The sequence below is a fragment of the Scardinius erythrophthalmus genome, assembly GCF_964197995.2.
Source record: "Scardinius erythrophthalmus genome assembly, chromosome: 14".
Classification (NCBI taxonomy): Eukaryota; Metazoa; Chordata; class Actinopteri; order Cypriniformes; family Leuciscidae; genus Scardinius; species Scardinius erythrophthalmus.
Window position 1 is genome coordinate 18,359,332 of NC_138234.1, and position 18,236 is coordinate 18,377,567.

General features: G+C 35.2%; 2 protein-coding genes across 6 annotated transcripts; one reads left to right on the plus strand and one right to left on the minus strand.

Annotated features, from left to right (window-relative positions):
* Window positions 1–1,206: 1,206 nt before the first annotated feature.
* On the plus strand, window positions 1,207–14,586 carry mmadhca (metabolism of cobalamin associated Da). Of its 3 annotated transcripts, none has more exons than XM_081384932.1 (8): window positions 1,207–1,304; window positions 1,941–1,980; window positions 2,085–2,229; window positions 2,679–2,896; window positions 2,978–3,086; window positions 3,168–3,289; window positions 3,940–4,026; window positions 14,445–14,586. In XM_081384932.1, exons 2-8 carry the CDS (start codon window positions 1,972–1,974, stop codon window positions 14,487–14,489), a joined length of 735 nt encoding a protein of 244 aa, XP_081241058.1. In that variant the 5' UTR covers window positions 1,207–1,304; window positions 1,941–1,971; the 3' UTR covers window positions 14,490–14,586. The 3 variants fall into 3 exon arrangements, with proteins under 3 accessions (XP_081241058.1, XP_081241056.1, XP_081241057.1); XM_081384930.1 differs by lacking the exon at window positions 14,445–14,586 and adding an exon at window positions 6,469–7,395; XM_081384931.1 differs by lacking the exon at window positions 14,445–14,586 and adding an exon at window positions 6,469–7,395 and having other exon boundaries at window positions 1,295–1,525.
* cep70 (centrosomal protein 70) lies at window positions 6,773–17,434 on the minus strand. 3 transcript variants are annotated; one of them, XM_081384928.1, is made up of 18 exons: window positions 17,318–17,434; window positions 16,855–16,877; window positions 16,338–16,437; window positions 15,718–15,841; window positions 14,418–14,598; window positions 13,894–14,069; window positions 12,663–12,722; window positions 12,476–12,587; window positions 12,315–12,403; window positions 12,082–12,159; window positions 11,910–12,012; window positions 10,953–11,051; window positions 10,486–10,644; window positions 8,926–9,075; window positions 8,680–8,848; window positions 8,479–8,593; window positions 7,180–7,259; window positions 6,773–6,982 (listed from the first exon to the last, which is right to left on the minus strand). In XM_081384928.1, exons 2-18 carry the CDS (start codon window positions 16,861–16,863, stop codon window positions 6,924–6,926), a joined length of 1,863 nt encoding a protein of 620 aa, XP_081241054.1. In that variant the 5' UTR covers window positions 16,864–16,877; window positions 17,318–17,434; the 3' UTR covers window positions 6,773–6,923. The 3 variants fall into 3 exon arrangements, with proteins under 3 accessions (XP_081241054.1, XP_081241055.1, XP_081241053.1); XM_081384929.1 differs by having other exon boundaries at window positions 17,346–17,426; XM_081384927.1 differs by lacking the exons at window positions 16,855–16,877; window positions 17,318–17,434 and having other exon boundaries at window positions 16,338–16,562.
* Window positions 17,435–18,236: the final 802 nt, after the last annotated feature.

Here is an 18,236-nt window from a genome sequence, read left to right on the forward strand (position 1 = left end):
GCAATGTAATCAACCTATGTTGTCAACCTATTGATCAATCTCATTTTACACTGTATGTTGAAAGACACAGTACATTTAATGAATGTTAATATGTGAATAAAAGCCTAAATTCAATCTGTTCATCATCGAGTCTCTTCAGAAAATTTGGACTAAACCGCTCGATTCATATGGTTTAGGCTAGTTTTATGATCTCTTTATTTACTTTTTAAAGTGTCAAAGTGTCATTTGCGTAGCTGTCAATGGAGGGACAGAAAGATCTCAGATTTCATCAAAAATAACTTAATTTGTGTTCCGAAGATGAACGAAATGACATGAGTGGGAGTAGCCTAATATATGACAGAATTTTCTTTTTTGGGTGAACTATCCCTTTAAACGAATCGTACTATATGTTTTAAATCCATAAAGTAGTTTCTAGCGAATATAAATTCACAATAAACGCAAAATGCTGTCGTGTGCTTTTGCATGTTGACCTTGCAGTGCAGCAGAGAGACGGTGTGGTCACCTAGACCTGCTGACCTCTTCGTCCCCGCGTCCAGATGCCAGATGGTGGCTGCTCGTGATGCAGATGCAAGTGTGTGTATGTGTACAGAGAGAGAGAGGCAGCAAAAGCCTCTGGCCCAAACCTCACTCCATTTCAACTCTGTTCTGAGGACACGTCAGTCTTCAGGGACACACGCTGCCCCCTTCAAACAGGCTTTTCTGCCCAGCTGACATATTCGCCTTGTCTAACCTTCCAACGCAGCGACATTCACCTTATATGACAGCCTTCCGTTCTTTTCTTTCTTTCTTTTTTTTCTCATTTGATACCTGATGATTTTTTTTATGCTGTTTTTGTCTGCAATTACTTGGTACCATGTTATAATTATATATATTTTTTGCCACAGTTGCAGAATGACAAGCGTTTGCTTGTACTGACACCTAGAGGACGTTATCTGTCAACGCATGCGTATTTGTGACTCAATTTCTTTTCTTTTTTCTTTTTTGCGGTCTCCAGCAATATTGTAATTTTGTTTTGTGGTACTGTTTATTTATTAATATTATTCATATCATATTCATATATTTGTATTAGTATGTTTATAATTAAATGTGCTTAACATTACAGTGTTATGATATATATATATATATATATATATATATATATATATATATATATATATATATATATATATATGATTTTATTTATATCTTTTGTTATTTTGTGTTGTTGCTGCTTTTGTACTGTGCGGCGCTCCGTCATGACGTCATGACGCTGATCGTGCGGACGTGATGATCAGCAGATCCAGAACCTGGAAAAGACAAACAGGGTGAGTGAGTGGAACACGTTGTCCTTTACCTTGAAAACGCCTTAAAAATAACGACACATCACTATTAAACCTGTGTCATATAGATCTATAATAGCAGAACAGCGTGTCGACGAGAGTTTGACGCTAATGTCACGTGTTCGCTGTGCTTTAATCGTGTTTGAAGTGAAAGTGAGCGGATCATAACAGTGTTGGTTTGAGGTGTTTACAAGCTGATCTATGGGGTAAACAAGACAGTCTGTACTCATATACATGTGTATGTGACAGAGTTTTACATTTAACCGCAATTTATGAAGTGTGTTATTATAAGCAAGGAAAACAAGGACTTTTATGTGTATTTTTGAGTAAAATATTTAATACAATATGACAAAGAAACACTCAAGTCTAAAATATTATACATATAATACAAGTTGTTTTATCATATTTAACCTTTTTAAAACAGTTATGTAATTTATATAACTTATGTAATTTAATTTTATATAATACTTGTCTATGAGAAGCCACACGTTTCTTTTTACGTGTATAGATTTATTTATTGTATTTTACATTATATATTATTGTATTTTCTCATTATTACGTATTTTAATATGAAGTAAGTTCAGTCTTTAAAATGAATGTTTGCTATATTTGTGTTTGCAGGTTGAAGTGAAGTGGAGCTGTGCACAGCATTATGGCGAGTGTGAGTATCACTCATCATCATATGATCATTCGATGAGTGGGTGTTGATGTGTGTGTAACGCTGTGTGTGTGTGTGTGTGTGTGTGTGTGTGTTGAATGATGCAGGTGCTGTGCCGGAGGGTTAGACAGGTCAGCCAGTCGTCTGTGGTTCACACACTGGTTCAGAGGATCGTGGCTGTCAGAGGGTTTTCAGCCGCTGGTTCTTCTGGATCAGATGAGCCCTATATAGCTGTACCATCTCAAAACTCAGGTCATTATGAAGGTTTCTGTTACATGAACGTGATATATATTTATTTATATGCTTGCTATACTATAATATATGCCATTAGACTATATATATATACGGTTTCATGTTTCTTGCTCTTGAAGAAAAAATATGGTAATTTAAAATAATTCATAATTCTAAATAAATAAATTATATATATTTATTTATTGCTTATTTATATATTTATGGTGTATAACAATACAAATGTGATTTATTTTATTTATATATGTCTATATATTATTTACATATATATATATATATAAAAATGTTAATACATTAACATTAATTGTTTAGTATTATAGTGTATAACAATGTAACATTTTATATATGTTAATATATATATATATGTATGTGTGTAAATTGATACATTTTATTATATTAATATATTTGTATTCATTCATACATTAAATGTTTGTAAATGGTGTTTCTGACAGGTCCTACCACAGTATGGCCAGATGAGACAATGGGTCCGTTCGGGCCTCAAGATCAAAGGTTCCAGTTGCCAGGCAACGTGGGTTTCGACTGTCACCTCAAAGGTACCGAGTTACAGATGAAAGTCCCGGTCCACCGGACGGTCCCGGATGTTTTAACCACCCCTTCTAGCGCAGAGAGGCACGAGTTCATACTCGCACAGTTCGTCAATGAATATCAGGTAAAAATCAGTTTTATGGTAAAAAATTCTTCAGTTTTGTTCTTTATTCTTCCAATGACTGAGTTGATTTGTGATGTTTAGGGTAAAGAAGTTTCTCTCATGGCGCAGAGAGTCAGTAAAGCTGAACACTATTTCAGTCAGTCAAATGTGGAGTGTTCCATGCATTCCTGTCCAGAGCTGCTGAAGAAAGGTACGCACATATAAAATACCTGTAAAGCATCTTTAAAGTTACTTGAACAGTTTTTTAATAACCAAATCCTTGTCTTGACAGAGTTAGAGCTGTTTTTCCCAGTGCTGCCAATGAGTCCCATCACTGTCGTCACAGTAACACAAAAGAACCAGAAGTTGGGAACAGAGGAACTGAACAGAGATCAGGAGGAACTACTGGATCATGTGAGTTTGGCTGGAAAATTACATATTGACTTAAAAAAAATACATATTTTTTAATTGTACATATTTATTTATATATTATTATATTATACTTATACATTTGACATTTTAATATTAGTGTATACATATAGCATATTTTGTATGAAAATAATTTCTGTATTACAATGATAAGGAATACAAAAAAAATGACAAGAGTAAGATATTGAAGATTAAAAGTGCTTGATTGTCCTAAATATATCTATTGATAATATAAATATATGATACAACATTGTGAGGTAGGTAAGATTTTTAAAAATGTTTTTGTAAGAAGTCTCTTCTGCCCCCCAAATTATTGCATAAAAAATACAGTAAAAACTGTAATATTGTGAACATTTTTTTTACATTATAATGTTAAATAATTTATTCCTGTGATCAAAGCTGCATTTTCAGCATCATTACTCCATTCATTGTCACATGATCCTCCAGAAATCATTATAATATGCTGATTTGATGCTCAAGAAACATTTATTATTATTATCAATGTTGAAAACAATTGTGCTGCTTCAAATCTTTTGTAACAAATGTCTTTGAATGCCATGACCTTGATGTGGTTATGATAAATTTTCCCATTTCGTCAGTAAACTGTAAAGTAAAGATGTGACGTCTTGTTGCAGTTTGTCAGCGGTGCTAAAGAAATCTGCTTCACGCTGTGGAGAGGAGGATACTGGGCCGATTTCATCAATCCATTGTCAGGGAAAGCTGTAAGTAACCTTTATCTCTGTCGAAACAGATGCGTACGTACTAAAAAACAAAGTTTTTCCTTTGCGTCTTTCGTGTACAGGTGACAACATTAGGCCCGTTTCCATTAAAGTCCCTGTAAAGGCAGTTCTAAAAAAAAATTCTAAACAAATTATAAATGTTAGAAATGTATTGCTAAATCATATTACAAAGACTGTGCACTGTGAAGTACTGAATTGTGGAGTTAGACCGTTAAACAGTTTTTCACCGCTGCTGTGTTCCGGATTTTTTGGGCGGGGCTAAAACGGGGGCTCGATGACGCACTGGAGCCCCTGAGCTCCTGGACACGCCCCTACTTGATGACGCACTGGAGCCCATTCACATCAGTTTGCAACTCAATCGCGACTGAGTTACTGTCAGTACTATTAGTTATTACATCCTACAGTTTGCTAGCTAGCTATGCCTTCGTCACGGAAATGCGTATTACCTGGATGAGATCACGTACAAAACAGATCGGTGTCCTTATTTAAATTTCCGAAAAACTATCATATCAACAAGAGGTGGATTAATTTTGTGAAGAGCCACCTTGATGGAGAGCTGAGGATCACCGCCAAAACCTGCATCTGTAGTGATCATTTTACACGGGATAGTTTTATAAACTTTCGTCGGAGACAACTGGGATTCATTCACTAAATCCGCTGTTACTGGTGAATGTGGCCGAACCGACTATCTCCCGCCTCGGCCTTCATCCTCCCGTCGCGCCGACAACTGGTGCCATCATCGGCAGTGCGTGCCCACCAATGAGTGTAAGTTGCCTTGTGTTCTTATGTTATAATTATAGTAGGTAGTCCAGGCTCGAACATGTATGGCTTTGTAAAACAAATTAAGCTGCTAGGAGCATCCATTCCGGCTGTAGCGGTGACAGTTGAGTGTTGTGAGTCGACGGCAGCGAGCTTTCCTGCGAGTGGGCGTGGTTTCAGCGCAGCCAGCGGACACGCCCCCAGCATTTGAGAGCAGAGATACTGCTCATTTTTCCAAGATTTTGATCGCTTATTTTATGTACTTGCCGGCTTTTTTATCATTAACATTTGGCTGGGTGGCTAATAACACATTTTTCTGTGGTGTGACAAACTCAGAACACATACTTAATTTTGACTTTACAGGGACTTTAAAGATTTGCGCAAAACTTTTGCGATTTTTTTTTTCTAAATATCGACAAAAAACTATTGCGAAATGACGCCGTTTCGATTAACTGATGTTATGCAACTAAAACGTCATTTTTTCCTCTCGCGATAAGTCAAAAATCATGGTAACGGACGTTGTTAAGTTTATATATATCACAGCCACGTACCGCACTAGACGTTATTATTATTAATGGAAGGAAACGTAGGTGTGTTATCCAAGCATTAATGGCAAGGAAAGACCCTTATACTGTGAGCGGCACATATGAGTTGTTTCTGGGTGTTTCTCCCTCATTTCTGCTCTGAGGTCTTGATTGTGGCATTTGTTTAAGGTTTAGAATCCAGTATTTGTGTCATTCTTTCTTCTCAAGAACTCGTATTCTGTCCAAACACACCGCGCCTTCTAAGTCAGATGACCTGTAAATGCGCAAAAACTGTTTCCATTGCCGTTTTGCGTAACATTCCTTTTTCGAATTGCCTGAAAAACCACCTCATGCGAGCGCAAAAACTTTTTTGCAATAAATGGGAGTTTTTGCGAAATTGACGTGTTTCAATTGAGCGTATTTTCACTTCGCAATTTCAATTTGCGTAATTTGAAGGGTAATGGAAACGCGGCTATTGTCACGGATGTTCACACAGATCCACGGAAACGACTAAAATCGCTGTACTATTCATGCCAGGCCAGTAGATGGCGATGTCACTTTGTAAAGAAACACTACGCTCCTATAGACTTTATGCGTCAGAGAAACGAGGCCGCCGCCATCTTTAGAATATTGTTTTTTAACTTCCGTTTTGCGGTCGCTCTGTATATTTCTATGGCATTTCTGTCCAGGAGTAATTAGCTTTTGAAGTGGATTTACTTAATGTAAAGTTAACAAAAGTTATCCTGAGGACTGTAATGTTTAAAGCAGATGACTAAACAAATGTCAGTCGACTGGGAAGATTTTAAAACGAGACGTTCATTAATAAACACGCAAGATCGCTGTGAAAATACAGACCGGAAGTCAAAAGACAACGAGCGCAGCGCTGAAAAGGGGCGGGGCTACATAACTTCTATAGACTGAACATGTAATATGCATGATGTCACTGTTTTCATGAATTTGCATTTTTGTAATTTACATGGAAATAGCATTATTGTTTTCAAAAGCTTGCGTTTCCAGGCTCCCAAAATGGCGTTGCCGTGTGAAGTTTTAAAGTGTTGTGTAAACAGCCCTTAAAAGGTTTTTGTACATTCATCTCTAAGTATTTACAAGTTCAGAAAAGCATGTATTTTTCTTATTGCAGTTTTTTGGCGATCAGACGACGGACTCCGTTCTCCAGCAGGACGTTCAGCCTCACGCTGGCTTTCACATCGAGGACCTGGCGTCTTGTACGGTCATACGTCACGTATCAAAGGAGACGCCCACTTTTGTGTTGACGCTAATCACTAACGCGCCTTCCAACAGTCTGATCATGGAGAAACTTCTTCAAGGACACTCCAGCTCTTCAGAGGAAGGGGACTGATGGACGTTTTATGCACAGTATTTCTACCAAAAAATAAATAAATAGTAGTTTCTTAAAATGAAAGAGATTTTGAATACGAGATGTTACAAAAACCGTGCTGTTGTGAGCCGATTCAGAAAACATTTATTAATTTATTTATAAAATATGAACAAAAGGTATTTTCTAATTAATACACAGCAAAACATTTAAAATCAGTTCTGAAACCACATGGTGCTTTACAACACATCAGCCTTTAGTCACGCCGCTGACTTGAGAGTGCGTACGGTCGGTAAAACGTCATCTAGGGTCAAGACGTCTGAAAAAGAGAGGAAACTGGAACTCAGCTAGTGCCACAACATAATGTTAATGTCTGTGTGATGATGTTTTTAGGAGAACTTGAGATCTGCGCTTTCATGGTTTAAGTTCAGATACACTAGAATACAGATGTACTGTATGTACTTTTCATTTGAGTTTAACTGACTCCTGTTGAATATGAATAAAGTTTGGTCTCACCCAGAGTTTGCAGAAGTTCCAGTATAAATGAGTGGAAAACCGGAAAGAATTCCTCATGTTCCTTCAGCTTGACAATGATACTGTAAAATACAAATGTCACTATGAAAACACTTGCTGTCTGTCATTCACTTGCAGTTTCCAAATGAAGAAATGAGCCTTTGTGTATTTTGTGTAAATTGTTCCTGAATTGATATTAAATTGACGCACTTTGACGCATTTTTAAGCAATCATGCTTTCTCAAATGAACTCAAATGCAAATTTAAGACCATTTTCATATTTAATTTCATTTTTATAAACCATTTTTACATAAATGAAAGCAATAAATTGTCAATTTACATGAAAGGTTGGCAACACTATAAGGTTCAATTCATTAATGTACTGGTTATCATAAAATAATGAGCTAAACTTACCTCATACACTTATTTAACACTACAAGTTATAAATTATTGTATTATGAAAACATGAAACAAGTATATGTATAAACTTAAATACTGTAAAAACATTTTCATTGTTAGTTCATCATACCTAATGCAAAAACTAATGTAAACAAATTGAAATATTATTCTTTAGATGGTTGATGCATGAAATTAAATGAGAACATGTATGCTTTAGTATTTTTTTTTATAAATCATTCTAAAAATAAATAGAAACATTGAATGTCAGTTTGTACAAGAAGTTGCATAATGGATAAAAGCATCTGCTTAATGTAATGTAAGACCTTTGTAACATTTAAAGTTCAATCGCCAACATAAGTGAATGTATTATAAAATTTGTTAATTACTTTTTATAAATTACATTTTTAACACTAAAAAATGTTTGGTTCATTATTAGTTCATGATATCTAATGCATTAACTAATGTAAACAAATAGAATATTTGTTGATGCATGGAATTAAATGCGAAAATGGATATTTAATCATTTTATATATGTATATATATAAAAACCATTCTTACATAAATTGAAAGATTGCATTGAATCAATTTACATGAGCTGTAAATCATTAATTTAATATATTTCGTTAATTACTACGAATACAAATGTTAATTGATGCAGATTTTTAATCTGTTAATACTTTAGGTTTGATGAACAATATTTATTAATCGGGTAAATGTTAATGTTTTGAACATTTCAAGTTGTATAAATTAAAAAGTAGAGTTGATAAATGATGGGAAAACACTGTTTAGTTAGTTCACGCATTAGCTAATGCTAACAATCATAAAGTGTTGCCTGCCACATAGTTTTACACACATTTGTTCTGCATTGAGCACAATCAAAAATTCAAACAAAACATGGACATACCTGTCAATGTCGCTGCTTTCCAGAAGGCTGTGGAGCTCCTGACTTGCTACGTTTCCTGACTGGGACACAATCGCGGCAACTTTGTTGACAACCTCGCTAGGGGGCGCTCTGTCATCTATCACAAGATATGACAACATTAAATCAGAGAGGATGAGGAAGCTCACACTCAAGTCAAGTAGATATGCTCAGACATCTCAATACCCAATTCCAGAACATCTCTGAGGTTCCTCATGGCGTTGTTCATCTCGCCCAGCTTGGTGTAGACCTCATTCATGCGAGGATAGATTCCTGTCAGCGACGGGGCGTCGAAGAGTTTCTGGAAGTGGGCGACCATGGACTCCAGGGTGTGTCTGGTGGGACTCCGCAGAACCTAAGGAACGGCGAGAATATCATCAGCTGGTGGATTATTAAGAACGCTAAGGGGAGAATTGAGTTTAGGAGAAGAACCTTGTCTTCTGATGCCGTCTCATCGAGAAGCGTGTCGACGATAAGCATCAAGTCTTCCACCCGGACAGAATCTAAAGGTGTGGTAATGCCGCTCTCGGGCTGCCATGGCAACAATCTCTTCTCCAGCCTGATGAGGGCACGATGAAGATCCTAGTAAACCAAAGCAATCACATTCAAACCCAATGATTTCCTTCTGCAGTTAAGGTGAGGTCACATTAGCAATATTTCAGTATGAGCTGTGCTTCATACATCACTACACTGTTGACAGTCAACAATGCACCTTTTTTTTAGGGATGCACCAATATGAAAATTTTGGCCGATACAGATGACCGATAATTATGTATATTTAAAAGCCGATATATTGGCCGATAAATCTAAATCCAAATTTTTATATAATTTTGAGAGCTTGATTACAAAAACAAAAGTCTCACCATTAAATGTCACGTCCCAAGCACAAAGTTATAATGTTCTCATTATAATTTTATGTAGCCTATATGAATTTGTTGCACTTTACTGTATTTTCCTTTTTGAAGTAATTCCAATCATATTTCAAGCAATTTAAAACCACCATGGTGAATAAGTACCCTGGAAATCCAGAGTTATCGCGAGAGCAAGAGCAAGCGAGTTTACTCTGGGGTTGAGTAATGATGCTCATTAAATATGCCCTTGTATCCGAGCTGCACCAATCACATCGGGTTATCTGATATAGGCGGGCCAGAGGCGAGCTAAATAGATGACGACAGCGCTGTGACGTCAAAGTCATTAGTAACATTACAAGGTGGCTGTGGATGAACACCAGTTGTTTGAAACGGCTTTGGTCGCTACAATGAACGAGTTAGACTTGGCTTTTTATCTAAAACAGGAACAGAAGACGGCGCTCGAATCGTTCCTTTGCAAGAAGGACGTTTTTGCTGTTTTTCCGACCGGATACGGCAAGAGTCTAATCTACCAGTTAGCTCCGCTGGTAGCTAAGCAAATGGGGCTTGTTGTGATTGGTCGTAGTGTTATCCAATTGCGTGCAGTGAGATTTTCAAATGCATGCTTGGTGCCGCCCCTCGAGCTGGCCGATTTTCATTAGTCGATGCCAGGTCTGGATTTCCAGGCTAGTGAACAGGTGTCTCAGCTGAAGGAAATAATAATAAACTGAAATGACTGGATTTTGCATGTGAAGAGTCATCGAACGGTAAATTTGACCACACTTTTAGTTAAATAAAAATTTCGGCAAAGTTTTGTGGCCTCAATATATACGGTCAATAGTGTAGCAATGAATGAAGTCACTTTTCTGGATTTTTCTGGATTTCTGGACTGTCAACAGTATAACGATGTACGAAGTCACTGTCAAACCAAACAACTTTCAGGTTGTCAACACGGCAAATCCACATAACAAACTTGTACCCGTTGCGAAATCTGAGTGGGGAAATCTTTCACCCTCAAGCGAGGATTGCGTGGATTCCTACTGAAATGACTGAATTTCACCCACGAAATTTCACCGAACAAAGCTAAATGTGACCACACCTTTAGCTAAATTCATTGCCCAAAAGTTAACCAGATTTTACTCACTGCTAGAGAGGTTAATTGTTGGCTCCAAACATCCAAGGTGGAAACAATCAACTCAGACTCCGCCTCCCGGCCGAGCTCTAGGTTAGATTGAACACGCTGCCTCAGCAAACCCAACGGAGCCCTCGGATTGGTCAGGACAGTGGTGATGTCATGTAGGATCTGCCAGGTAAATCAGATCATAATGTCAGAAAGGCATCGGCTACGTTCCGAATGGAATAGTAGCGCACTGCAATCTGTTTTAAAATAGTATGTTAAATAGCATGCGTTATGCAAAATATGCTTGTCACATGACCTCACTTACAGTTCATTCAGCAAGTTGCATCATTTTTGCATACAAAAATCTTATCTTTCGTCAGTCCGATTAAATAATGAGTCAAAAACGTATTTGTCGCATTGAAAACAGTCGAGTAGAATTTTATACATAAAACCATATTCTATGCATACAGCGAATCAGTTTTTAAGTTCACCTTCTCCAGTTTGGTGGCAGATTCAGCCTGTTTGCATCGAACTTTCACCGCAGAAATGAGATGATTGACGTTTTGCACACCGAGTTCCGTACAAACATCCTGAAAAACAACCAAAAACATGTAAACCTCTAAAATCTGATACTATTATAGTTTTTATACGTTTAAAAAAAAATGCATATTTTGTTTTCATTTGAACTAAAAAGTGAGCAATTTTGTAGTGTTTTTGTAATTTAAATTTTTTAATGTCTATATGATTTTTTTCAGTAATAGTTACTTTAGTACATCAAGTAGAACTAAATGAAAATGAGAAAAGCTTAAATAAAATGTTTATATTTTAATTCAGTTGACATTTATTTTATTTTAAGTAACACATTTTTGTATGGGTTTAGTTAACTATAAAACCCTGCTTTGCTGATTTAGTTGTGCATCTACTAATTAAAATAATACATTTTTAATTTATTTTTTAAATCACAATTACTGGGTGAGGATTTGTAATAATAATAATATATATGTATTTTTTAAATATAATTAATAAAAATAAGCCTCCCCAAAATAAATAAACAAAAATAATTTGCAGGGTTACTTGTGTCCAATGACTTTCAGTTGTTCGCAATTACTAAACAAATAAAAATTTAAAGGTGCATTGCGCAAGTCTCTGAGTTTTTGCAGAACTATGCCCCCTCTGGCGACAAGCGAAACTGCAATGTAGGCAATTTAATAGGCCCAGTCTCAAATTCCGACCCAAATCCCTCTTATTTATTTTACTGTACAGGATTATAGAGGCAAACGCAGTGATCAGAGAGGGGCTCATTCAGCCCATCAGACAATTGTTCAAGCATGTATGGGTTAGAAAAACGGGTATTTTTAACATGAAATGTTGCGCAATGCACCTTTAAATAATAAATATACAAATAAAACGCATAAATATTAGAACAGTAAATACAAATCTCCACATACCGTAAGGTGTCTCTTGCAGTTGTGTGCGTCCAGGTGCTGGATGCTGGCATTATCCGTGTTAGGCGTCTCAGCCGAGTCCTGTGGTTTGAGTGCTTGAGATGACCTGTTCAACAAGTCATTCGTTAGCTTGATTCATTAGAAGAAAACAGTGTTCGCTCTCTGCAGATCTTACCTGATGTTGCTCTGCTGAATCATTCGGTCCAAGCGTCTCAACTGCTTTTTGCAGGTCTTGAGTTCTTTTATGGTGGGTCTAAAACATGAAACATTAAAAATGTCACCAAATAAACCAATTGCAAAAGTCAGGTACTGAAAGTAAAAACTAAATTTTCTCCATCGAGAAATTGATTGAAAAAGTAGGACGCTAATGCTACTCTATAGGAAAAGCTCCAAAAATGTGGTATCAACCTAGACTCCAGATCTTCTTTTAACCGCTGGATTTGGGTCCTGAGTTCTTCTCGCTGGGCTTTGGTCTCCCTCAGCTGCTCCTGGTATGACTGCAGTTGAACAGAACCATGTTTACATGTCAAGTCGGCGAACAGAAATCAAACTTTTATCATTAATCATACCTTTAAAAGGGTTTTATAGTTGGAGGAATAGTCAATGGCATCTTTCTCCACTGTGGATCTGTTCTTCTGGGAGTTTGAGGAGTCCTTCTCTCCTGAGCTGCTTTTATACAGTCTGCAGGAAAACGTGACACTGATGTTTTGAGGAGTTTCATCAATAATTGAAATATAAAATATTTCATATGCTTACATTAGTTCATTACGTAGCTGTTGTATTTGGGACTCGTACACGTCAATGACGTCCAAAATCCTTTAAAGAAACAAAAACAGTGTCAGCTTCTGCAAGCCCAGAAACAAATTAGTTCTTCTCTTGCAATTACTGTGTTGTTGTTTTTTAAATACTTAAAAAAAAAAAAAAAAAAAAATATATATATATATATATATATATATATATATATATATATATATATATATATATATATATATATATATATATATATATATATATATATACAGTGCTATGCAATTAAGGCATTAAGTTCAGTTTCCAAAAGATGATTTTTTATTCCTCTTTTTAGTCAACTTTAGCATGGGTGTCTAAACTTATGCATAGCACTGTATATATATATATATATATATATATATATATATATATATATATATATATATATATATATATATATATATATATATATGTATATGTATAAATGATTTATAAATGATTTTAGAAAATGTAAAATTGTTTTGTAAAAATCAATAAAATTAAGGTCATCAAAAAATTTCTAATGTAAATAATAAAATGATAATTTAAATAATAAATATAAAAATAATTCAATTAAAAGTGAAATTTATAATTTATTACAATATTGACAACATTCTATAATCTATTTACGCTAATGACTTCCTATTGTTTGCTATTACTTGGTGAGTATTTTTAATAATAATAATAAATAAAAGAAAATAGAGATTTATGAATATTGTTTTTGAAAATTTTGAAACATTTTAAACAATAAAAATAATTTGCAGTGGTACTTCTGACCAATGACTTCCACAATTACTAAACAAATTCTAATTTAAATAATAAATACACAAATACAAATATATTAAAATAATAAATATAATAAATACAAAAAATAAGAATTATGAGAGATAACTGAACTATAAATTATAAATTAAAATGCAATGTAATTCAAATAAAATCGAATTAAAAAATAAATTCTATTTTTTTTAAATACAGAAAAAAAACGTTTCCAGTTGTTCGCATTTTTGTAAAATTCTAACTCTTTGAATACTTTTGACCAATGACTGAGTTGTTCACAATTATTAAAACAATTGTAATTTAAATACTATATTTAATAAAAAAATATTATTTTTTTATTTATATATATATATATATTATTATTATTTTATTTTTTGTAAGATTGTATTAATTTCCATGACATAAACACACAGCCGATCCCATGATCCTCTTTGGCACTCACTGCTGGTCGGTGGTGGAGTTGTGTCGGGCTGATCTGCGGTGGATCTGTTGGAAAGCCTGGTTCTGGCGGGTCACACGTCTCTCCTCGTCCCGCACAACGTACTGGAGCTTCTTCTGCAGATGAGACACTTGCTCCTTCTCCTGAGAAAGCTTCTGCTCCAGAGACTGAAGGCGCTTCTGCACGGACACACAAAACAACAGCTTTTAATACTGATAACTAGAAAGCATTTCATTTAAAGGTGCAGTAAGCGATTTCTGAGAAACGCTGTTAAAAGTGGATCAGACTGAGCACCAAAACACACTTGTTTTGTGTCCACTCATGATGGGGGAGGAGAGAGAGTGTTATTAAAAAAAAAGCATTATTTTGCTTCGCTTCAGCCTTGATAAAGAGACATCCACTCTCGCATTGTGTGTTTGTGCATTTTGGGGGAGGAGCAATGAAGGGAGGGGTGTGTTTGTTTGGGTTGATTTCAAATATCAACAGTTTCTTATAAATCGCTTACTGCACCTTTAATGCATGAATACCTCAGCATCTCTCTTTTCCTGTTGCAGCTGTTGGAACTGGCCGTGCTGTTGGGCCGCTTTACTGATGTATGAGTCCTCCAGGTCTTGAACTTTGACCTTCACCCCATCCAGGATGCCCTCCAGCTCGACAGCCCTCTGAGACTGCTGGGCGGCTCGCGTCTGATGCTGCTGCACTTCATCTCTGAAAATGACGAAAGCATCTTAGCATCTGCTAGTTTTGCACTTTCAGTTGGCATAGATCAGCTGTGTTGTGAACACGTCTGTCCTGTCAGCTGATCTCATATCCCTACACTCATCTCGGATTATATCACATTACAGCAGGTGGTCAGCACCACTATCGTTTACATTATTGAGCATGTGCTCGTCCAGGAGCCTCCCTGGAGAAACAACATGTGCTAAACAATTCAAATATAAAAGAGCCATTTGAATATATATGATGAAATGCCAATCGAGAAAGGAGTGAAAAACATATGTACGTAAAGTAATACTTAGTGTCGAGGTCACGTTTTACCCCAAAATGATATTTTGCATAAAGAAAACAAAGTCTACTTTTAAGAGACCTAGGATTTTTTATTGTGACATTATTTTCATAAAACATAAGAACATCTTTCTTTGAAAATATCATCACCGCAATGAATAAAAAAAACTGTAATATAGTAATGAAATTCTTGTTGATATATATATATTTTTAATTAAAATCAGTACAAGATATATAAACAATGATGGATAAAACCTTTTTTTTCACATTACGGTAATGAGAATTGTCAAAAAAATAACGTCGCAGTGCAAGCATTTGTAATGGCTCCAAAATTATGCTTGACTTTATAATATATAATTTATAATTTAATTTACTTGATTTAGAGGTTCTTAAATTAAAATACACAACATTTTTATTTAGTACATGTTTAATCATTACAAATAAACGATACTTTTTAGATTTTTTTTCATGCAACTATTTTTAATTTTTAATTATTTTTCGGTTATGGTCAATAAACAAAATGACTGTCGATATTGTATACTCTTTTGTCTGAAAATTAGACTTTAATTTTGGCATTACAGTAATGTGAATTGGGGGGAAATGTGTTTACTTGTCATAGAGAAAAAAAAAATCGTTTATGCAAAATATAATTTTGTACTTTTTCATTTTAAGGTGAAAAATGGCCCGGATATGGTAACAGGTATGGTGAAATTCACTGTACTAAACATACGTAATTTGTGTCATTACCCAATTATATAAACATAATAAAGACTCTACTATAATAGAGCGTATTAATTATGCATCTGTGAATGCTGGACTCACTTTAATTGGCTGTTGGACTGAATGAGCTCTTGAATTAGACCTTGTCTCCTTTCAGAATCCGACAGCATAGTCTTCAACATCATGCGGAAGTTAGATGCAGACTTGCGCTCTAACAAAACCAAATCTAGACAACAAACAAACATCATCACAAAAATGCACTGACACAGAAATGTTGGTCGGTTCTTATAATTAATATTTATTTATTTGGTCAGTAGCCGGAAAGATAACTGATATTATACATCCATTCTGTTTTTGTTTGTTGTCTTTTATCTTTTATCAGCACAAAAATATCTAGAATTTTATCATTTTCTTATCTAAACATTATAATTTACATAGCCCTGATTTTATCTGTCCGAATTTGCTGGGAGTCATTTATAACAATTATATAAAACAATTATGACAGATTGACCAATATATAGTACATGTAGTCAGCAATATATTGTGCTTCTCTAAAAACAATTAACAACTGTAAAAACAGCTAAATATTAAATAGACACATTCAATCACTAAAAATAGTAAAATGTCCATATTATTTAATTATTGAGATATAATTAATATTTAATACATTTATATATAATTTAAATACATAAATATTAACATATCACACGAACACATATTACCTGCAAGGTTCTTGTTCTCTGTTGGATCTGCAAAGTTGACAGGTTTGAACCCATGATGCTGCAGCAGCCTGTTCACAGCGTCCCACTCTCTCTGCTCCTGCTGCAAGAGCATTGCAACACGTTAAACTCACACGCATTATTACATGTGACCTCATGTCATAAACTAATGCATGCTGAAACATCCGAAATAATTGCAAACATATCTGAATAGTCTCAATTCTGCCACCTGAAACTGGCTGTAGGTCCACAAAAACACGTATGTTTTGTCCCTGGACTGCAATGCTGCAGTCAGAGCTTTTCTATCCATCTTTATCTAAGCCAATCACACATGAACTATGAGCTACAACACTATTTTAAGCATCTTCTCATGTCTTCCACCTTTCCTCCGACCTGATCGGCACTGCAAACCCCCTCTTATCCATCCACAGCAGGTGGAGGGAACCGACACAGATCGGATTACTATCCCTCCTATCAGAAAGAACAATAAGAAACACCCCGACATGATGGACCTGCTCACCTGCTCCATCCTGAGCTGAAACCCTGTAAGAAAACAGATGCATGTTTAGTTTGTAATGCACCTTGATGGAACTGCATTTACACACATGCATTGATTAAAAATGACATTTAGTTTGTCAATTTGTGTAAGATATGGTATTAAATGCTAATACTTCAGGGAATACAATGGTATTATCATGTATTTGTGAACTAAAAGTAGTGTTTAAAGACATACTAACAAAAAAAAATAAACTGCAACCATACTACAGTATTCTTGGAAGTAAAGAAAGTTAGTACTATTAAAAAAAAGTATATTATTTCAATACCATGGCAAAATATGATACTGCAATGCCCAAAAACATGGTATTACCATGGTAAACACAAAATAAGCAGTATAGAAACACTGCAGGAAAAACAGTGTCTACAAATGCGGCTTGAATTACATTTAAGTAAAACATTTCCAAATAAATGAATATAAACCATACCTTAAAACACTGATGATTAATTACTAACCTATTACGCGTTCAATTTATCATTTTATAAACGGACCAACACTCTGTTTATTGTTTCAAACCGGTTTCAAATAACAGCGGAAACTGATGGACGAAACACATCCCGTATTTAGACCAATAGGATGACAGAATGACTAAACCACGCCCATTACGTAGTTTGCGCCTCAGTACTGACGTTTCCCTCTTAAAAACTGGCTTGTAGCAACTCGTGTCCACTAGATGGCTGCAGAACCATCAAAAGCGATTTAAAATAAGGTAGGTAGGCTATTATTTTATATTATGGAAATACATCGTACAATATTTAATTATAATATTTATATTTGTTAATAATGTAATAATATTTTAAAGAAGCAGTTGGAATGTATAGGGGGAAAAGTTTGATAATAGTAGCTATCAAAATTGACATAAAATGCAGACAAGACCTGTTCCATAATCAATTTTAACAGACAGCATTTATTGAGCCTCTAATCTCATTCATTGCACTTCCATATTGACGGATTCTGTGGCATTTCGTGTCGCTCTTCTTGTAGTGTGCAGCCATGGTTTGGAAAGGGCAAACTCACCTCTGGATGAAGGTCAGCATGCAAATCTCATCACTATCTGAAAAAGAAAGGGAAGAGAGGGGGGGGGGGCTTTCAAACAGCAGCATCATAATTATATGTAGGGAAATTACTAGACTAATATTTTCACATCTGTAAGGTAGCATACATTTGTAATAACATAATTTCGTATAATTATTTGTAATACAAATTTAAATCAAATAAGAAATTCAGGTAAGATGGGTCACATATGTGTTACAAAGGTTAAAATTAAAAGCCATTAGGCCAACATTACGTAATAACGTAACTTTTACAAACTGAAATGATGTTTCGAGACCAGGTCGTCGAGACGA